Source organism: Typopeltis vanoorti, chromosome 14 (genome assembly GCF_054136105.1).
Source record: "Typopeltis vanoorti isolate ZY-2024b chromosome 14, IOZ_Tvanoo_1.0, whole genome shotgun sequence".
Classification (NCBI taxonomy): Eukaryota; Metazoa; Arthropoda; class Arachnida; order Uropygi; family Thelyphonidae; genus Typopeltis; species Typopeltis vanoorti.
Window position 1 is genome coordinate 42,285,623 of NC_143562.1, and position 16,339 is coordinate 42,301,961.

The window sequence follows — 16,339 nt, forward strand, 5'->3', positions numbered from 1 at the left end:
AATAAATTCATACGGAATAACAGAGAAATTAGTCAGAACACTAAATTAGCTGTATACATGACAGTGCTCAAACCAGTTTTAACTTATGGATCTGAGAGCTGGGTCAGAAGTAAAACACTTGACCAAAGACTAGAGACCACAGATATGAGAGTCCTGAGAAAGATGAGAGGCATGAACAGATGGCATCAATGGCAATATCATATTAAAAACGAGAATATTAGGAAAGAACTTGATATTGCCAGCATCCAGGAATGCGTTAGCAGAGCTAATCTCAGGTGGTATGGTCACTGAAACAGAATCGGCGAGGAAAGATTAGCAAGATTTTCCATTACATGCTGAGACAGCATGTAATGGAAAATACTAGGGGGTTTGAGGGTGCTTGACCTGGTAATAGCATCTGAGAATTTGACTGTAATGAATATGACCATGTTGCCACCAATTGGTGAGAGTGATCATAAGGGCATGACTTAGGAGGTGGCTAAAGGAGTGGAATTTACAATTAAGACAGGGTAAATGTGGAATTACCGGGCTGGTAGGTATGACAAGCTTAGGAGTGTGCTTGGCTCGGTGCCATGGCATGTAAAACTGCAAAAGGGCTGGATGTTGACAGTGCATGAGAGGTGGTTAAGAAGTGTTTGCAGGATGCAGTGGTTGACTGTATACCAAGAGTCCGAATAATAAATCAAGTAGGGGTTAAATGGATGAATAACACTATTAAGCTTGAGCTGCAAAAAAAGAAACAATTGTGGAGGGAATTTAAGGAGAAAGGTGACCTGCAGGTGCAGGAACAGTATAAAGCTCAGGCCAGGAAGGTAACAAGGGTGGAAAGAAAAGCAAAAGCGGATTATGAAAGAAAATTGGCCATGCAGGATAAAGAGAATCCCAAACAGTTTTTTGAATATGTTGCAAGTAAAAGGAAAAATGTTCATGGCAGAATGATTTTAAAAAATGCGGAGGGTAGGGAGGTAACCGAATCAGTCGATATAGTGGAATTACTGAGCGAGCTTTGCAAGAGTATATCATCCAGGTGGTGACATTGCAGGAATGGAAGAACCAATAGCTTATACTGGAATTGTGATGAATGAAGTAGAGGTAAATAGTCTATTACAGAACCCCAATATCAATACATCTGTGGGATTGGATGGTATACCAGCTCGTGTTGTATGTGAAGCGGCTAAAGAATTGTCAGTGCCCTTGACCATTTTGTTTAATTTGAGCCTTGGGTCAGGGTCAGTCCCAAGGGGGTGGAAAGAGGGGGAAATAGTTCCACTGCATAAAGGTGGTTCCAAGGCTGCTGTTGAAAATTACCGGCCAATTAGCATAACAGGAATCCTTATCAAGGTTTTCTAGAAAATAGTCAAGAGGAAAATACAGGATTGGATAGATGATAATGGGATACTGTATCGGGGACAGCATGGTTTTGTGAAGGGTAGGTCATGCCTCAGTAACTTGCTCATGTATTATAACACAGTGACGGCTGAACTGGATAAGGGTAATGGGTTTGCAGTGATTCTACTGGACATTGCTAAGGCCTTTGACAGGATACCACATGGAATTCTAATCAGTAAAATGCAGCAAATGGGGATGGGTATAGGGTTGGTGAGATGGATAGGAGGGTGGTTGACAGAGAGATATCAGAGAGTGGTTTATTCAGGAGTAGAATCCACTAGACAGCCTGTGACTAGTGGTGTGCCAAAAGGATCTGTTCTTGGACCACTGCTGTTTAATTTGTTCATTAATGATATAGGAAAGGATCTGAGAGGAACAGTTCATTTGTTTGTGGATGATGCAAAGTTGGGTAGGGCAATAGTGAATGCAGATGATGTCAAAATTTTGCAGGATGATTTGGATAGATTGGAGATATGGGCTAAGGAGAATGGATGTCAATTTAATGTGGCAAAATGTAAGGTTATACATTTTGGGGTGAAAATATTAGTAGCAATTTACTACATTGGTGGAACTGTACTCCAGGAAATTGATGAGGCACGAGATTTAGGAGTGTTGGTGGATAAGGAGTTGAAGTTTAGGGAACACATTGCAAAAGTGGCCAAATCAGCTCATCAAATCACTTGGTTGCTGAAGAATACGTTGACAAGCAGACACAAGCACTTGATAAGGGCCCCATCTCAACTACTGTGCCCAGATTTGGTCACCTAGGTTTCTTCTTGATGGGGAGGAGGTTGAGAGGATCGAGAAGCGAGTGACCAAGATGATAACAGGTCTGTGGAATGAACCTTATGATAACAGGTTGAGGATTTGTGGGTTGCAAAAATTGGTTGATAGGCAGAGGAGGGGAGATATGATTGAGACATTCAAATTACTGAAGGATTTCTATAAAATTAATTCAGAAGATATTTTTGAGAACAGGGCTGGTTGTGGAAAAACTATGGGACATCCATGGAAGCTGGGAAAAAGTGTGATTAATAAAGATGTTAGAGCTGGGTTCTTTACTTTTAGAGTGGTGAATGAGTGGAATGAGTTTAAGGCGAGGTATGATAGATACTGTATGAATGTCGAATAGTTGTGATGAAAATGATTTGGCACCTCCCTCGATGAGTCTAAGGACTCCCTGGAGTTGCCCGAAATAATAATAATAATAATATAGATGTAAAGGGTTTTTTCACTCAGAAACTCAGGTTTTTCATCCTCTAAACCATCCCATGAGCAAACACACACACACACACACACACACACACACACACACACACACACACACACACACACACACACACACACACAGATCTACAGTCATAAAATACATACTTAATTCCTCATTAGGAGGGCTCAACCAGTCTTAAGGGATTGTTGAGGAAAGGGTGTGGGAATCCCCACATTAATAAATAAAATTAGATACCCTAGTAGCATGTCCAGAACCACCAAAAAAAAAGAAGGGTCTGTACACTTTCTTCTCGCTTATGGTGCAAAAAACATTATAGCCTTTGGGGTGCTGTGAAGATGTTCTATGATGGCATGTGGATTTTTTGCTTTTCCTCCCAAATTCTGCAGTTGTGGGTGTTTACTTGCCCACTAACATGAAAAGTGCATTGATCACTGAAAACAATTGGATCCAAAAAGTCCTTAGTCTGTTTTATCCTACTGATAATTCAATACAGAAATCCAGGCATATCTTCTTATCGTCTTTCTTCAAATGTTGTACAAGGGTAAATTTGTAGGGCCTTAAATGTAGAACACTGTCGTAAAACATGCCACACAGTCTCACATGTGGAATTCCAATTTGATGAGACACCCATCGGTTGACTTTCCAGGGTTTCTCTAGAAACCTTCCCGAACTTCTTCCACAACAGCATCAGCAGCACACATCCTTCCTGTTGACCTTGGATGATGCACAGAACAGCCTGTTTTCACAAAATTCTTGTGCTACGTGTAGATCATGCACCTACTAGGAGGTTCTTTTCCATATTGCGTGCAGAAATTCTTGTGAACTTGTGTTGCAGAGTTTGTTTTCTGCAACAAAAGTTGCAGACAAAACACAGAACGTGCTCGCTCTGCACCATCGAAAGTCGCCATTTTCAAATCACACCATTTAGGCAGGTTCAACTTTAATTAATGTATACTTACTCTTTGTGCTACTATACAAGAATAAATAACAAAGATCAGCAATAAAGGTATTTAAACCTTTATTACTGTCAATGACTGATTTAGTCGTCTTGTGACCTAATGAAATGAAACAGATACCAAAAATTAAAACTTATTTAATTCAATTCCAATATTTTACCTTTATAATGCCTTGTCATATGGGCATTATCAGAAGTCAATGTGCACACAGGCTATATAAAGAACAAAATGAGAATACAAGACTGTGAAATACTTGAGTTTTAACTGATGCCCTTTGAGAGAGCTATGATAGGTGATGGCTATTGCATTGGAGGCTCTGTAAAGTCACAGGATGTAACCAAAATATTAAAAAGTTGATAGGATTACCATATTAAAAGGCCCCATGGAAGGAGAGTTTTAAGATTATTACAGTTTCCCAAATCTTTGAGAGCCTGAGATAACCATATTTATAGAGATTAAGAGTATGTTTCAGAGTTTAGGCTGATTTTAGAAAGAAGTTTTCAAATTTCTATTTGCATCTGTATATTGGTGATTTTTTTTCTTTCTTCTTTTATACTGAATCACATGTCTAAGGTATAGTCTACAAGACTAGAGTAGTTCTTAATTGTGGTACATGGTGTATTTTATTTCTTCTGATGTCTGTTTTTCTTGGTTATATGAAGTGGGCCAACTTATGGGACCACATCACAATCCCATCTCCTTCAGGATGGCCCAAGAAGGTTTTTAGATAAGTAATCCTTATTTGTTGTGTAGTTTTGTTGTATGAAGGTAATATTTTGAATTTACAATTCTTCCTACTTTTGCTGAGATACCTAGAATATAAAGAATGGGTATGGACTAACTGTAGTTGGAGGAAGAGGATTTGTGTTTCTGGAGATCCTTTGAGAAGACAGTCATTAGCTAAAAATGGTGTCAGATATGGTTGAGTTTGCAGTCAGGGAGGTTTAATTAGGACTGATGTTTACAGCCCTCATGACTAAGGTTCTGATAATGCCATATTATTTGTGTGTGTGTGTGTGTGTGTGTGTGTGTGTGGTGAATATGTGAGGATGGGTATTGTTCATGAATATAGCTGACAGCACAGGTAGTTTCCCTGCAAACTGAAAGAATCTGTAGGGCTGGTGATGAGTAAGTAAGGTGAGCAGCCCAGAAATAATCTAATTAAACCTCATTCACCATTGTCCTCATCCACAGTTGCAACATCATTTTTACTTTATGCATTCTTTATGGCAGTAGTGCCTGCCATAAAGAATGCATAAAGTAGTAATAGTTTAAATAAGATTATGTTACTGTGTTCATTTTCACAATGATTATACAATCCTTGAAGCGAAATCCTACAATGCAATGCAGAGACACCCCCCCCCCCAAGAGCTTAAAGTTGTTAATCAGGGAAGAACCAAGTTCTTAATAGACCCAAGTTGTGGGGAAAGGAATGAAGAATCCTAGTAATCCCAACTAATAAAAGAGGAATATTTTGCCTTCCCAAAAAGTTTCTATAATTAATCACTATATTAATAATTGTTCATTATAATAAAAGCAAAACTTGCAGCATAATGAACAATTTACTACATTACTGTTTTACTACATTATTGTATTTAAGCATGTGAAAAGTTATTTTATAAATTGTTCATTTATTTATTATTATATTTTTGTTTCTAGTTCAAGTGATGTACAAAGGACAAAGAATAACTTTGGTTTAAGATAAATATACTTTTAAATTTTATCTTTCTTTTCTTTAACTTTTTATAGAAGTTTTTTTTATAACAATTTTATAGAAGAAAAATTTATTCATTGTTAATTTTATTAAACATGAAACATCATGTAAAAATTGAGATTTCATAGTTACCTTTACAGTATCCAAAAGCGCTTGTGCAACTGAGATAAAAATGCCAGGAAAAAGGCCCAATTTATCAGTGTTTCTCAGTAAAGGAGGAACAATCGTTATATACTTGCTGTTTTTCCATGGTTTTAATAAATTTAAAGCAAATTCATCAGTGTTTTCTCCAACAGTATCGAATATGATATCAAACCTATAATTTTAATAAGAAAGCTTTATTAAAAATGTATAACAGTGAAAATTTGAATGACAGTTAACTCTCACTATAACAAATACCATTATAGTCAATTTACTCAATGATGAAGATCGTTACATGGCTTAATTCTTAAACTATTCAATTTAACATTATTCAGAATAACTCCATGTTTCATTTAATCCAAAGTGAATTTCATCACCCTGCTTAGAAAATAGGGTTCTGTCTGCTTTTCAGTTTGTTGATTTCAAAATAACTTAATTTTTTAACTCAAATGCAAACTTCGTCCTCAATAATCATTTCATTAGTTTGAGTGAATCAAAGTTCTCAATATTGCAGCTACTCTGAGGGAGGAAAAAAACTCTTTCCTGGATTTTTCTTTTTGTCCTCTGAAAACTGTGAACTTTTCAAACATTAATTCTTCCTACATCTGAGCATGATAAGAGAGTGAATGATTGATGTGGGAGAAGCATGTCAGTAGTGTATAGTATCAGAAGGGCACTCCAGGCATGATGGCCACATCACTATACCCAATTAATGCCTGGGACTTCAAGAGACTGTGTCTGCAGTATGTCTCAAGATGGTCTTGCTCAAAGGAATGAAGACTGCAACTAGAGTGACAATATGAAACCAATGGATTAGACAAGGAAATCAAAAAGAAGATGAACTAATTAACAAGTTCATGCTAGGGAGTGTTAGATACATGTTATGCTGACCAGGGAAACTCACTTTACCATATGTATATCCCTTCCGCAATAGCAGACACGAAGTTTATGATGTATGCTAGTTCAACTTTTTCTGTAGAATTTTGTAAAATTAACATTTGCAAACTGTCTTAATGATAGAGAAAATCTCAAATGCAATTCAAACTCATTTCAAGTTTTATATATATATATATATATACACATACATGTATATGTATTTTCTGCAACTAAAACTTTGAAAGAGGATGTTAGGACAAATGTATTTAATTAGATACTACATTTGGTACTACAATAAAACTATTTTTTGCTAGTTTATTTTACAAACAGGCAGATAATTACAATGGTGATCAGAAATTATTCATGTATACATTACTATGTAAATAGTGTATACTGATCATTAGTGAATAAAACAAAATTCTTCAAAAACAAAGCAAAATATAAATATAAAGCAAAATATATATTTAGTAACAATTACACTAATTATTACTAAATATAGTTACATAGAATGTAACTATATTTACACAATAGACACAATAATACTTATTTTGTGCAATATAATGCACAATACTTATTTTTCTTGTGTCTGAAGTATGGCATCTGTTGAACAGACATACTGAGTAAAAAGGAAAGAATAGACATATTGAAGAAAAATGAATCCTATGCATTTTAAGAAGGGGACTGTATTTGTTGATCTCCAATAAAATAGTCACCTGTGTGGGATATCTATTACTGATAAGATAGAAGAGCTGCTGACAAAAAACTCATCGTCAAGGCAGAATTCACAAACAGGCAGATAATTACAATGGTGATCAGAAATTATTCATGTATATATTACTATGTAAATAGTGTATACTGATCATTAGTGAATAAAAGAAAATTCTTCAAAAACAAAGCAAAATATAAATAAAACATAGAAACAAATAAATAAAAAGCACAACAATTATATAAGATTATTTGCTGTTCCATCATACAATGTTCTCTCTAATTTTTGCTGCCCCCCCATGTGCATATGAACAACATTTTGTGTGCAAGTTTCAAGGCTTAAACTAAATGTGTGCATTAATAATATCTCTCATATTAATGTTGCCTTTTTGTATATCTAGCTATAACCTGTAAAACTGTGGGCACTAAATTAATTCACTTAAGTCCACATATTAACAAATATCCATCGCCTTTTGCATAAGTGACCATGCTGTTAGACAGTAGACCTGATGTCACTTTTAGCCTATGTTGTGTGAGCAAACTGATTCTGACATCAGCATCAGTTTGCTCACACACCATAGGCTAAAAGTAACTAATAGACTGTAACAGAATTTGAACATTTGCTATTAATCTAACATTTATTTGTAATGTGTATATTCAAATCATATGTGGTTGTGTTTGTGTGTATGTATATATTTTTTTCAAATTTGAGACTCTTCCAGGAATGTTATGAAGCACTTCACAACCAACCTCTAAATGGCAATAATGGTATAAAAGTGTCAAAATTCTGGGAAATGGTGACTTTGTAATCTCACTATTAATATAACATTATTCGTAATGTGTATATGAAAAGCTTGCACACTTGGTGTGTGTGTGTGTGTGTGTGTGTGTGTGTGTGTGTGTGTGTGTGTGTGTGTGCGTGCGTGCGTGCGTGCGTGCGTGCATGCATGCAGGGCTTGAAAAATTTTGTGCTAGCTCACCAGTCAAGGAAAATATGCCACTAGTTAGAATATGCCACAAGTTCATGACTTTATTATGTGATCCTACCTGGATCACCTAATAAAGTTATGAACTTGGCTAAGCTTCTGCTAAAATTACAGCTAATTTTTAACCTGTTTAATTACCAATGTTGAAGCCATTATGTTGTTGTTGTCGAGTCCATTGAAGAGCTTCTAGATATGACCGTGGATCTGTAGAACTGCTTTGGCAATCTGTTGAACTTTGATGGAGTAGAGCTTTTCTCTAGGGTTAATGTCAATTTTCTGTAGAGCAGCAGCAATTGCTGGATAAGAATAAATATGGACAGGTGTTAGTTCAACTCCTGGACAGTTTTTGCATGTTTCATAGCTCCTACTACTGTCTGGCTGAATTTTCATGCCTTTAAAATGTTCTGTCCTAAGTCTGGTGATGATTGTGGTTATTTCTCTATTCTCATTACTTTCATTCTTCTTCTTGATAGTTTATTTTATCAATCTTATTTTAGTGACAGAGTTAGCATCAGTTAGTGATAGTGGGTGCAATTTTTTAGGTAAGTATCTTGCTTTTTTGGCTAGTCTGTCTGCTCTTTCATTGCCTTCAACATGGGCTGGTATCCATTGCAGTGTGCAGTTCTTATTTAAGGTTCTTAGTAGTTCATGAATTTCATGTGTGAGTTTTGTTTTTCCATTTTATAATGCCTCAAGTACAGATTTTATTATTATTATTACTCCAAGACCTCATGGAGTCGACTCATCTGGAATAATCATCTACAGTCGCTGTAGATGGTTATTCCTTCTGTAATATTTATTACTGGATTTAAAAGATAGTGAGAGCTGTTTGTATGGCTGTTAATTCACAAGTGAAGTTTGAAGCTATTTTGCCAGCTATGGTTTTGATTTGCATTTCCTTGCCTCCAGGTAGAATTAGAAAAACCCCTGAATGTCCTTGGTTGAGTGCTTCATCAGATGATCCAGGCAATGACATGGTTTGGATTATTTAAGTGATGTATAGTGTCAAGTCCTTTTATTTTCTTGCTGTGAATCCTTTTTTGAACAAGGTTCGAGGAGATTTAAGTTTATCATTGTGTTTTTTGGTAGAATAGTGGAAAAGAATGGCTCTTTGCTTATTTCAATGGATAGGTGCTCTAAGTCAATCTGTTTTCTAATTTCTTGATCATATTGTAGTGCTAGATCTAAGTAAATCTAGCACTACAATATGATCAAGGTAAATCTAGACTATGATCTCTTTAGTCTAGATTTACCGGTCCAGGCAGCGAAAGTCCTGAGTGAGATGTGATCCTGTTGTTGGCTCCTGATTCTGTTAGTGAACTTAACTGTGGAACAGTTTTCTTCTGTCTTCTAGTATGTGAAGCCCACACTCTTGTTGAGCTTTTAAATTATTTGTGGATGAGACTACACCTATGATAATTTTTGCTGCTCTTGATTGTACTCTGTCAAGTTTTTCTTTTGAGCTAGTAGAAGCTGGAGCCCAGATTGATGAGGAATATTCCATAGTGGGTCATATGAGTACTGTATATGTAGTTTTGAATGTCTTCGGTTTTGCACCCCACTTTGTTCCACAAAGCCTTTTGATGATATTAAGCTTTTTAAGAGCTTTATCAGATATATTTGTAATATGAGTTGTAAATCTCGGTTCAGTATCTAGGGTTATGCCTAAGTATTTTGGAGACTGTTTTTTCTATTTTGGTATTATATATTTTGATTTGAGGGTTGTAATTGTGTCTATTTTTTCCATCAGTGGAGAAGATGCTCAGTTTTGTTTTTTCTAGGTTTATCTGTCATTTAAGTTCCTTTGCCCATCTTTCTAAACCTTTTATTGAATTATTTAGGACTTTTTCATATTGTTGAGGATTACTACTTGTGTGCCAGATTGCTATATCATCTGCATAAGATGCTATTTTTGTGTCATTTATTATGTGAGTTTGGATATTGTTCATATAAATAAAAAATAGGAGGGTTAAAACAGAATCTTGTGGGACTCCAGCCCAAGTTCGATGCATGTTGGAATAAATTCCATTAACTTTTACTTTCGTTTTTCTTCCTTTCATGAAATCTGAAATCCAAATCAATGCATTCCCCCTTATTCCAGTATCATATGCAATTGTTATTAACTTTTGTCTCCAGACAAGATCATAGACAGCTGTGAGATCCAAGAATATTGCTGTTGTCTTCTTTGGTGGTTTTTCTTGAAAGCCATCTGTGACTGATTGGCAAAGATAAAATAATTGATCTTCTGTACTGTGTTGAGACCTGTATGCAGTTTGGTAGAAGTTGATCTTGTTATTTTCTAAGAGCCAATTCATAAGTCTGGTATGTATTATTCTTTCATTTAGTTTACAGAGAGTGCTAGTCAAAACAATTGGTCTGTAGCTTTTATAGTCACTAGGGGTTTTTGTTAGGTTTTAGTAAGAGTATAATGACTGATGTTTTCCAGATTTTTGGTAGTTTACCTGCATTCCAAGAGGTGTTAATCTTCAGAAGGCAGTTTTTGGCTATTTTCCCCATGTTTTTAATCATATGTCCAAAGATAAGATCAATTCCAGGTGATTTGTCAGGGTCAATTTGACTAATTGCTTACAGAGAGTGCTAGTCAAAACAATTGGTCTGTAGCTTTTATAGTCACTAGGGGTTTTTGTTAGGTTTTAGTAAGAGTATAATGACTGATGTTTTCCAGATTTTTGGTAGTTTACCTGCATTCCAAGAGGTATTAATCTTCAGAAGGCAGTTTTTGGCTATTTTCTCCATGTTTTTAATCATATGTCCAAAGATAAGATCAATTCCAGGTGATTTGTCAGGGTCAATTTGACTAATTGCTGTTTCTAATTCTATCATTGCTATTTCTAATTCCATATACAACACCTTCCTGAGTAAAGATGTCTTCAGAAGGATAGGTTCTGATTGTATTAAGCAGATGTTTTGCAATTTTCCTGCACTTTTTGTCTTCTTTGTTGTATTGCAGCTTGCTTGCATTTGAGTAATGTTTGGCTAGTAAATTTTCCGTCTGTTTGTTTGTTGTATTGGTTCCTGAGGAGACTGTGTTTGAAGAGTGATCAGTATCTGGAAGTGCTGAATTGTTTAATAATCTGATGATGTTCCAGTGTTGTGAGTCTTTTCTTGAATCTAGTCTATTGCAGAATTCTTCCCACTTTTTTTGTTTGCAGTTAGAAATTTCATCTTCTATGTTTTGAGTTAATTCTATTAGCTTTTTTCTGTTGTCTTCTGTATTATTTTGTTTTAACTGTTCGTTGATAATATCTCTTTCAGTGATCATAGCACTGATATTGTGATCTTTCCAAAATGGAACCCAATTGTTTTTCCTGCGACCTCTGGGAATTGAATTTTTTGCAGATTTCTGTATGTTGTTAGTTAGTTCTAGTAGTTGCTGATCAAGTTCTTTACTAGTGGGTGTGCCAGTGCAATATGTTTCTAATAGTTGTGTGTATTTAGGCCAATTTGCTTTTCTGTAGTTCCAAGATATCTTTGTCCGTGGTTTTTGGTCTAGCTGCAAATTAATGGTTGTGATAATAGGTCCATGATCACTGATGGCATTCTTTAGTATTTTCCACTAGGTAAGACTTGCAGTTTCATAATCTACTGCTGTGATGTCTAATGCTGAAGCCATTATGTCAACAACTTAAGAGTTTAGAGTGTTTCCCAGTCTGTGAGACATGAAAAAAACATTTTATCTGTGACACCAGCTGCTCAAATATTTATTATTTATTTATTAACGATATGTGATCATTTTCACACACATTTTCAGTTCTAACACTATGTTCTGAATCAGGTGAATGGGAGGGGGGGGGTCAAAAAATTTCTTCAGTGCATTATAAACAAATATTAAACAATTCGAAATCAACATAAAATTTCTCACTAAAATAAAACTCTTAAGTTGACACACACACATATTTAACATACTTTAACTAGTGGGTTTTCTGTATTCTGATTGCTTCCACTATTTTGTCTCAGTCACTGAGACATCTTCAAGGATTACAAATAACTCTTATAACACACACACTCAAATACAACACAATACTAAGTGAAACATGTGGGTGACTAAAGTCCTATCTAGGTGGTGCACTCTGTATGGGTATTTGTAGGTGGCCTAGGATGTAAAGTGGGATCTCTGATAATTAATGTTTCCCAAATTTTGGGAAGTTTTATACAACCATATACAACACCTTCCTTTTCAATGGCTACAGCGATTACAGAATTTAAATTAAAAAAAAAAAAAATCAGTTCCTCCACCATTGCCTGGCCATGTCTTCAGAAGGATTTCAGAAATGCCATCACCATACCCTACATCTGTGGCATATCAAAAAAAAAACTGCCAGGTCCTTTAAAAAGTACAACCTCCACACAGCGTTTAAGCCCCCATTAACTTACTACACTTACCCATTCTACCAAAGATCAGCTCCCTCCTCTCTCGGTGCCTGTAGTATATAAAGTATCCTGTTCGTGCAAGCTGGCTTACTTTTGAACAGACATGTAACAATCACCAACCATCCATTTAGAAGAACACAAATCATACATCCACAATCAAGACTATGGTCAATCTGGCCTTGCAGATCATGTTTTGGATACAACCCACAGGTTCTCCTGGAGAAAAATCACCATGCTCCACCATAGTAAATTAAAAAAAAAAAAAGACTGGTTTAGAATCTGCGGCAGCACTCAGAAATCAACTGAATTTAAATAAATACAGTTGCATAAAAACTTTCCAATAATTTGAGCAACATTAATTATCGGAGATCCCACTTTACATCCTTAGTTACCTACAAACGGCCACAGATGCCGCACCACCTAGATAGGACTCTAGAGTCACCCATGTGTTTCACTTAGTATTCTGTTGTATTTGAGTGTGTATTACAAGAGTTATTTGTAATCCCTGAAGATGTCTCAGTGATTGAGATGAAATACTGAAAGCATTAAAATTAGTTATTTTAATCCTTTCCTAGTGCTGTAAATATTCCATTAAACCTCCAACATGTCCTAATAGCACTTAAGTCTAAACACATATATTCTGATTGACTCTAAAACACCAGCAGACAAATAGGGCCAGTGATGTCACATGACATGACAGCAATTTAGAAAACCATAAGAAAAACATTTAAGTTACATTTTTATAGTCAACATAAAGAAATTATATATATATTTTTTTTTGGGGGGGGGGGATATACATACACACATAAAACAAAAAGACTAATACTTCTTTCTCAGTTTTCCAAGTTTTAACATTGTTATTATTATTACATGACACCTCCAAGGAGTCCAAAGAATCATCAAGGGAGGGCACCTACTCTACAACTATCCTTCTCCACTACTCAATCCACCAGCTACTACAGCAAACTGCAACTCTCTCAGCAAACTCTTTCACCTCTTTCACCAAAGAGGTAAAAGGACTACTCACCACCACTAGTATTTTAACATGACAATCACAAACATCCATGCCCACAGTGGGATTCGAACCCCGTAGCCTTTTGGCTGCAGAGTGGATATGCTAACCACTCGGACAAGAGGCTGGCATTAACAATTAACATCCACTATTAATTATTAAAATTTTACGTACTCCATCATTGTGCACAAAATAAACCAATCACTATTATCAGTAATTAATTTATTTCTATTTTATATTACTGTAAGGTTAAATAATTCAAATAAAAATAAAATGAAAGACATCGTATTTTATTTGATTAGCTAGGTACTCTGCCCTCTTTAAATATAAAAATTTTATGATGCTTGCATACCCATCTTCTTACTGATCATATTCCATCATGACAAAATCAGTCATAATCAATAAAATAATAGTTTGTAATGAACAGCATGTTCCACTGAGTGCAATAAGTGATGTAAAAATAGAAAATATTTACATACACTTATACTTCACACATATATACATGTATTCATGGGTTGATGCAGTTATTCTTGTTTTTACATACAACTTTGTGCTTTGGGGGATACTATCCAGTTGTTTGATGATACAGAAATAAAATGGGAAAGAGACAAAGTTAATAAAGATGACAAAAAAATCCTGCAGGATGACTTAAACAAACTAACAGTGTAGGCAAAGGATAACAGTTATCATTTAAATGTGGCAAAATATAAGGTTATATACTTTGGGATGCAAGGTTATATACTGATTTGAGGGATGTGGTAGACAAGGGGTTCAATTTCAGAAGGCATTTTGCAAAAGTGGGCAAAAGAGTTCACAATTCACTTCGATGTTGAAGGAGAGGATGCTGACAAATAGAGAAGTTGTTATTATTCCTCTTTATAATGCTTTGATACAGCTGCACCTGGACTACTGCTCACAGATTTCACTGTCTGGGTTTCTTGGGAAATGGAAGTGGTGGAGAGGATCAAGAGGTAAATGACCAAGATGGCTAAAGATTTATGAGTTACAAAAACAAAAAAAAAAGGGACAAACAGTGAAAACTCAACGACTGGAACAAATTCTGACTCAATATCTAGAAGATGACAAATAAACACAACATCAGAAGAACTGAAGATAGGAACCATCATAATTAGTATTAACGGAAAGGGAATTGAACCTGCAGAAGAGTACCACGTAACAAGTACTACATGGACATAAATGGCATTGCTGTGACAAAGAAGACAAAAACAGGTGAAATCTTATACATAATAAGTATAGACTGTTATATTCAGGCCAAAATGATCAAAGAAAGGAATAAGTGGTGATGACATTCAACCCCAAACATGAAGATACTCTTCTTGATTGGAAGGTTTCAAGTAGAGTTATGTGTGGACAAACTTCGAAATGGACAATGAAACTTGTGCCTATGGTACCATTAGAAGGTTCTCCTAAGGATGAAGTGAATTTTATGAGTCATTTGAGCAGGCAGCTGACAAAGAAAGAAAAAGTGGTACTTGTTGGAGATCTAAACATCAATTGTAGGAAATAAATCCCATCAGTCTTTAACAGTAAGAGTAATATTATTAGGCGATACCTCCAAGGAGTCCAAAGACTCGAGGGAGGGCACCTACTCTAGAACTTTCCTTCTCCATCACTTAATCTACCAACTACAGTGAACCGCAACTATCATCATCATCTACATCGATGCCATCCACTACCAACCACCACTAGTATTTTTGTCTGTAAATTGCGTGTGTTCTCGAGACTGATTTGTCTGTATGTGGGATGAAAAGCCAAGTTTCTGGGAGAAAAAACCCTTTTTTTTCTTAGAAAAAACCCAGCTAACTCACCCTTCAACTGAAAAAAACCATATAAAGATTCCTCTCATCACAATGAGAATCGAACTTAGGCCTTCTCCAATTGAAGGGTGCACTATGCCGTGGTTCTCCAATTGCAGTATGGAGGTGCTTGTATCTGCTGAGGATACAAACTAGCCATTACTAACATGTTCCAACACAAAGATGTGCACAAGTTCACATAGAAAGAAGACACAAGATACAAGTAAGTCTCACTGACTATGTCATTATTGATAGTGATATATTCATGCTGGTGCAGGATACAAGAGTACAGATGATTTGAAATTGATAGCAACCATCAATAAGTTTTAAGTAGGATAAAAGTGATATCCATTTTGAAAAGAATAGTATGTAAAAAACGTTTTAAAAAGAATTTCACCCACCTTCATCCATTGACATCATCTTACCATAATCATTCTTCTTTCTACTTGCCACATATAAAAAAAAAACTCATCAGGATTTTTCTTTGCCTAATTTGCTAATTTCTGCTAGCAGTTCACTTCTGTTGTTCTTACCATCCAAGTCCCTCTCCTGACCTACTTTTTATACTCTTTGTGCAACTTATTATTATGATCATTCATCTTGTGCTGTCTCCAAAGCACCTTCTTCCAGATTTCATGCTTAATATCCTCATTCATCCATTTTACACCTACCTTATTCAGACTTTTGACCTTTGGAATACATTCAGACATTGATGGTGTTATGCATTTCTTTGTCAGTTCTCAAGCAGAATTTATTTCTTTACCACTTAACTCCTCATTCCATGCTATAGCTCCAAGTTGTCTTCTAAGCTTGTCACAATCACCAGCCTTACACTTCCACATATATCTTTCCTCACAGAAGTCTTCATGTGGCTAGTTACAACCCAAGTGATCACTTCATGATCACTCTCTCCAACTGGAGGGAAGCATGAAGCCCTACTCACAACTGCATCTTCTGATAAAATGATCAGATCTAAAACTCTCAATTCTTGTGTGCCCTCCTTTACATACCACTTCAGATACTTGTCTCTCAAGAACTCAAGAAAATCATTTTACTTATTCCCAAATGCTATCTCTTCATTCTAATCTATACTGCTATAATTAAAATCATAACTTCCCTT

At 35.6% G+C, this 16,339-nt stretch overlaps 1 protein-coding gene across 2 annotated transcripts in view; it reads right to left on the reverse strand.

The window, feature by feature from the left end:
* Positions 1 to 16,339, reverse strand: part of LOC150099405 (NAD(P)H oxidoreductase RTN4IP1, mitochondrial-like) — a 289,878-nt gene that overhangs the window by 40,129 nt on the left and 233,410 nt on the right. For both annotated transcript variants that reach the window (XM_090404050.1, XM_090404049.1), the window contains exon 8: positions 5,423 to 5,606. In XM_090404050.1, the coding sequence (XP_090260176.1) occupies positions 5,423 to 5,606 (184 nt within the window). The remainder of the gene's footprint in view (positions 1 to 5,422; positions 5,607 to 16,339) is intronic.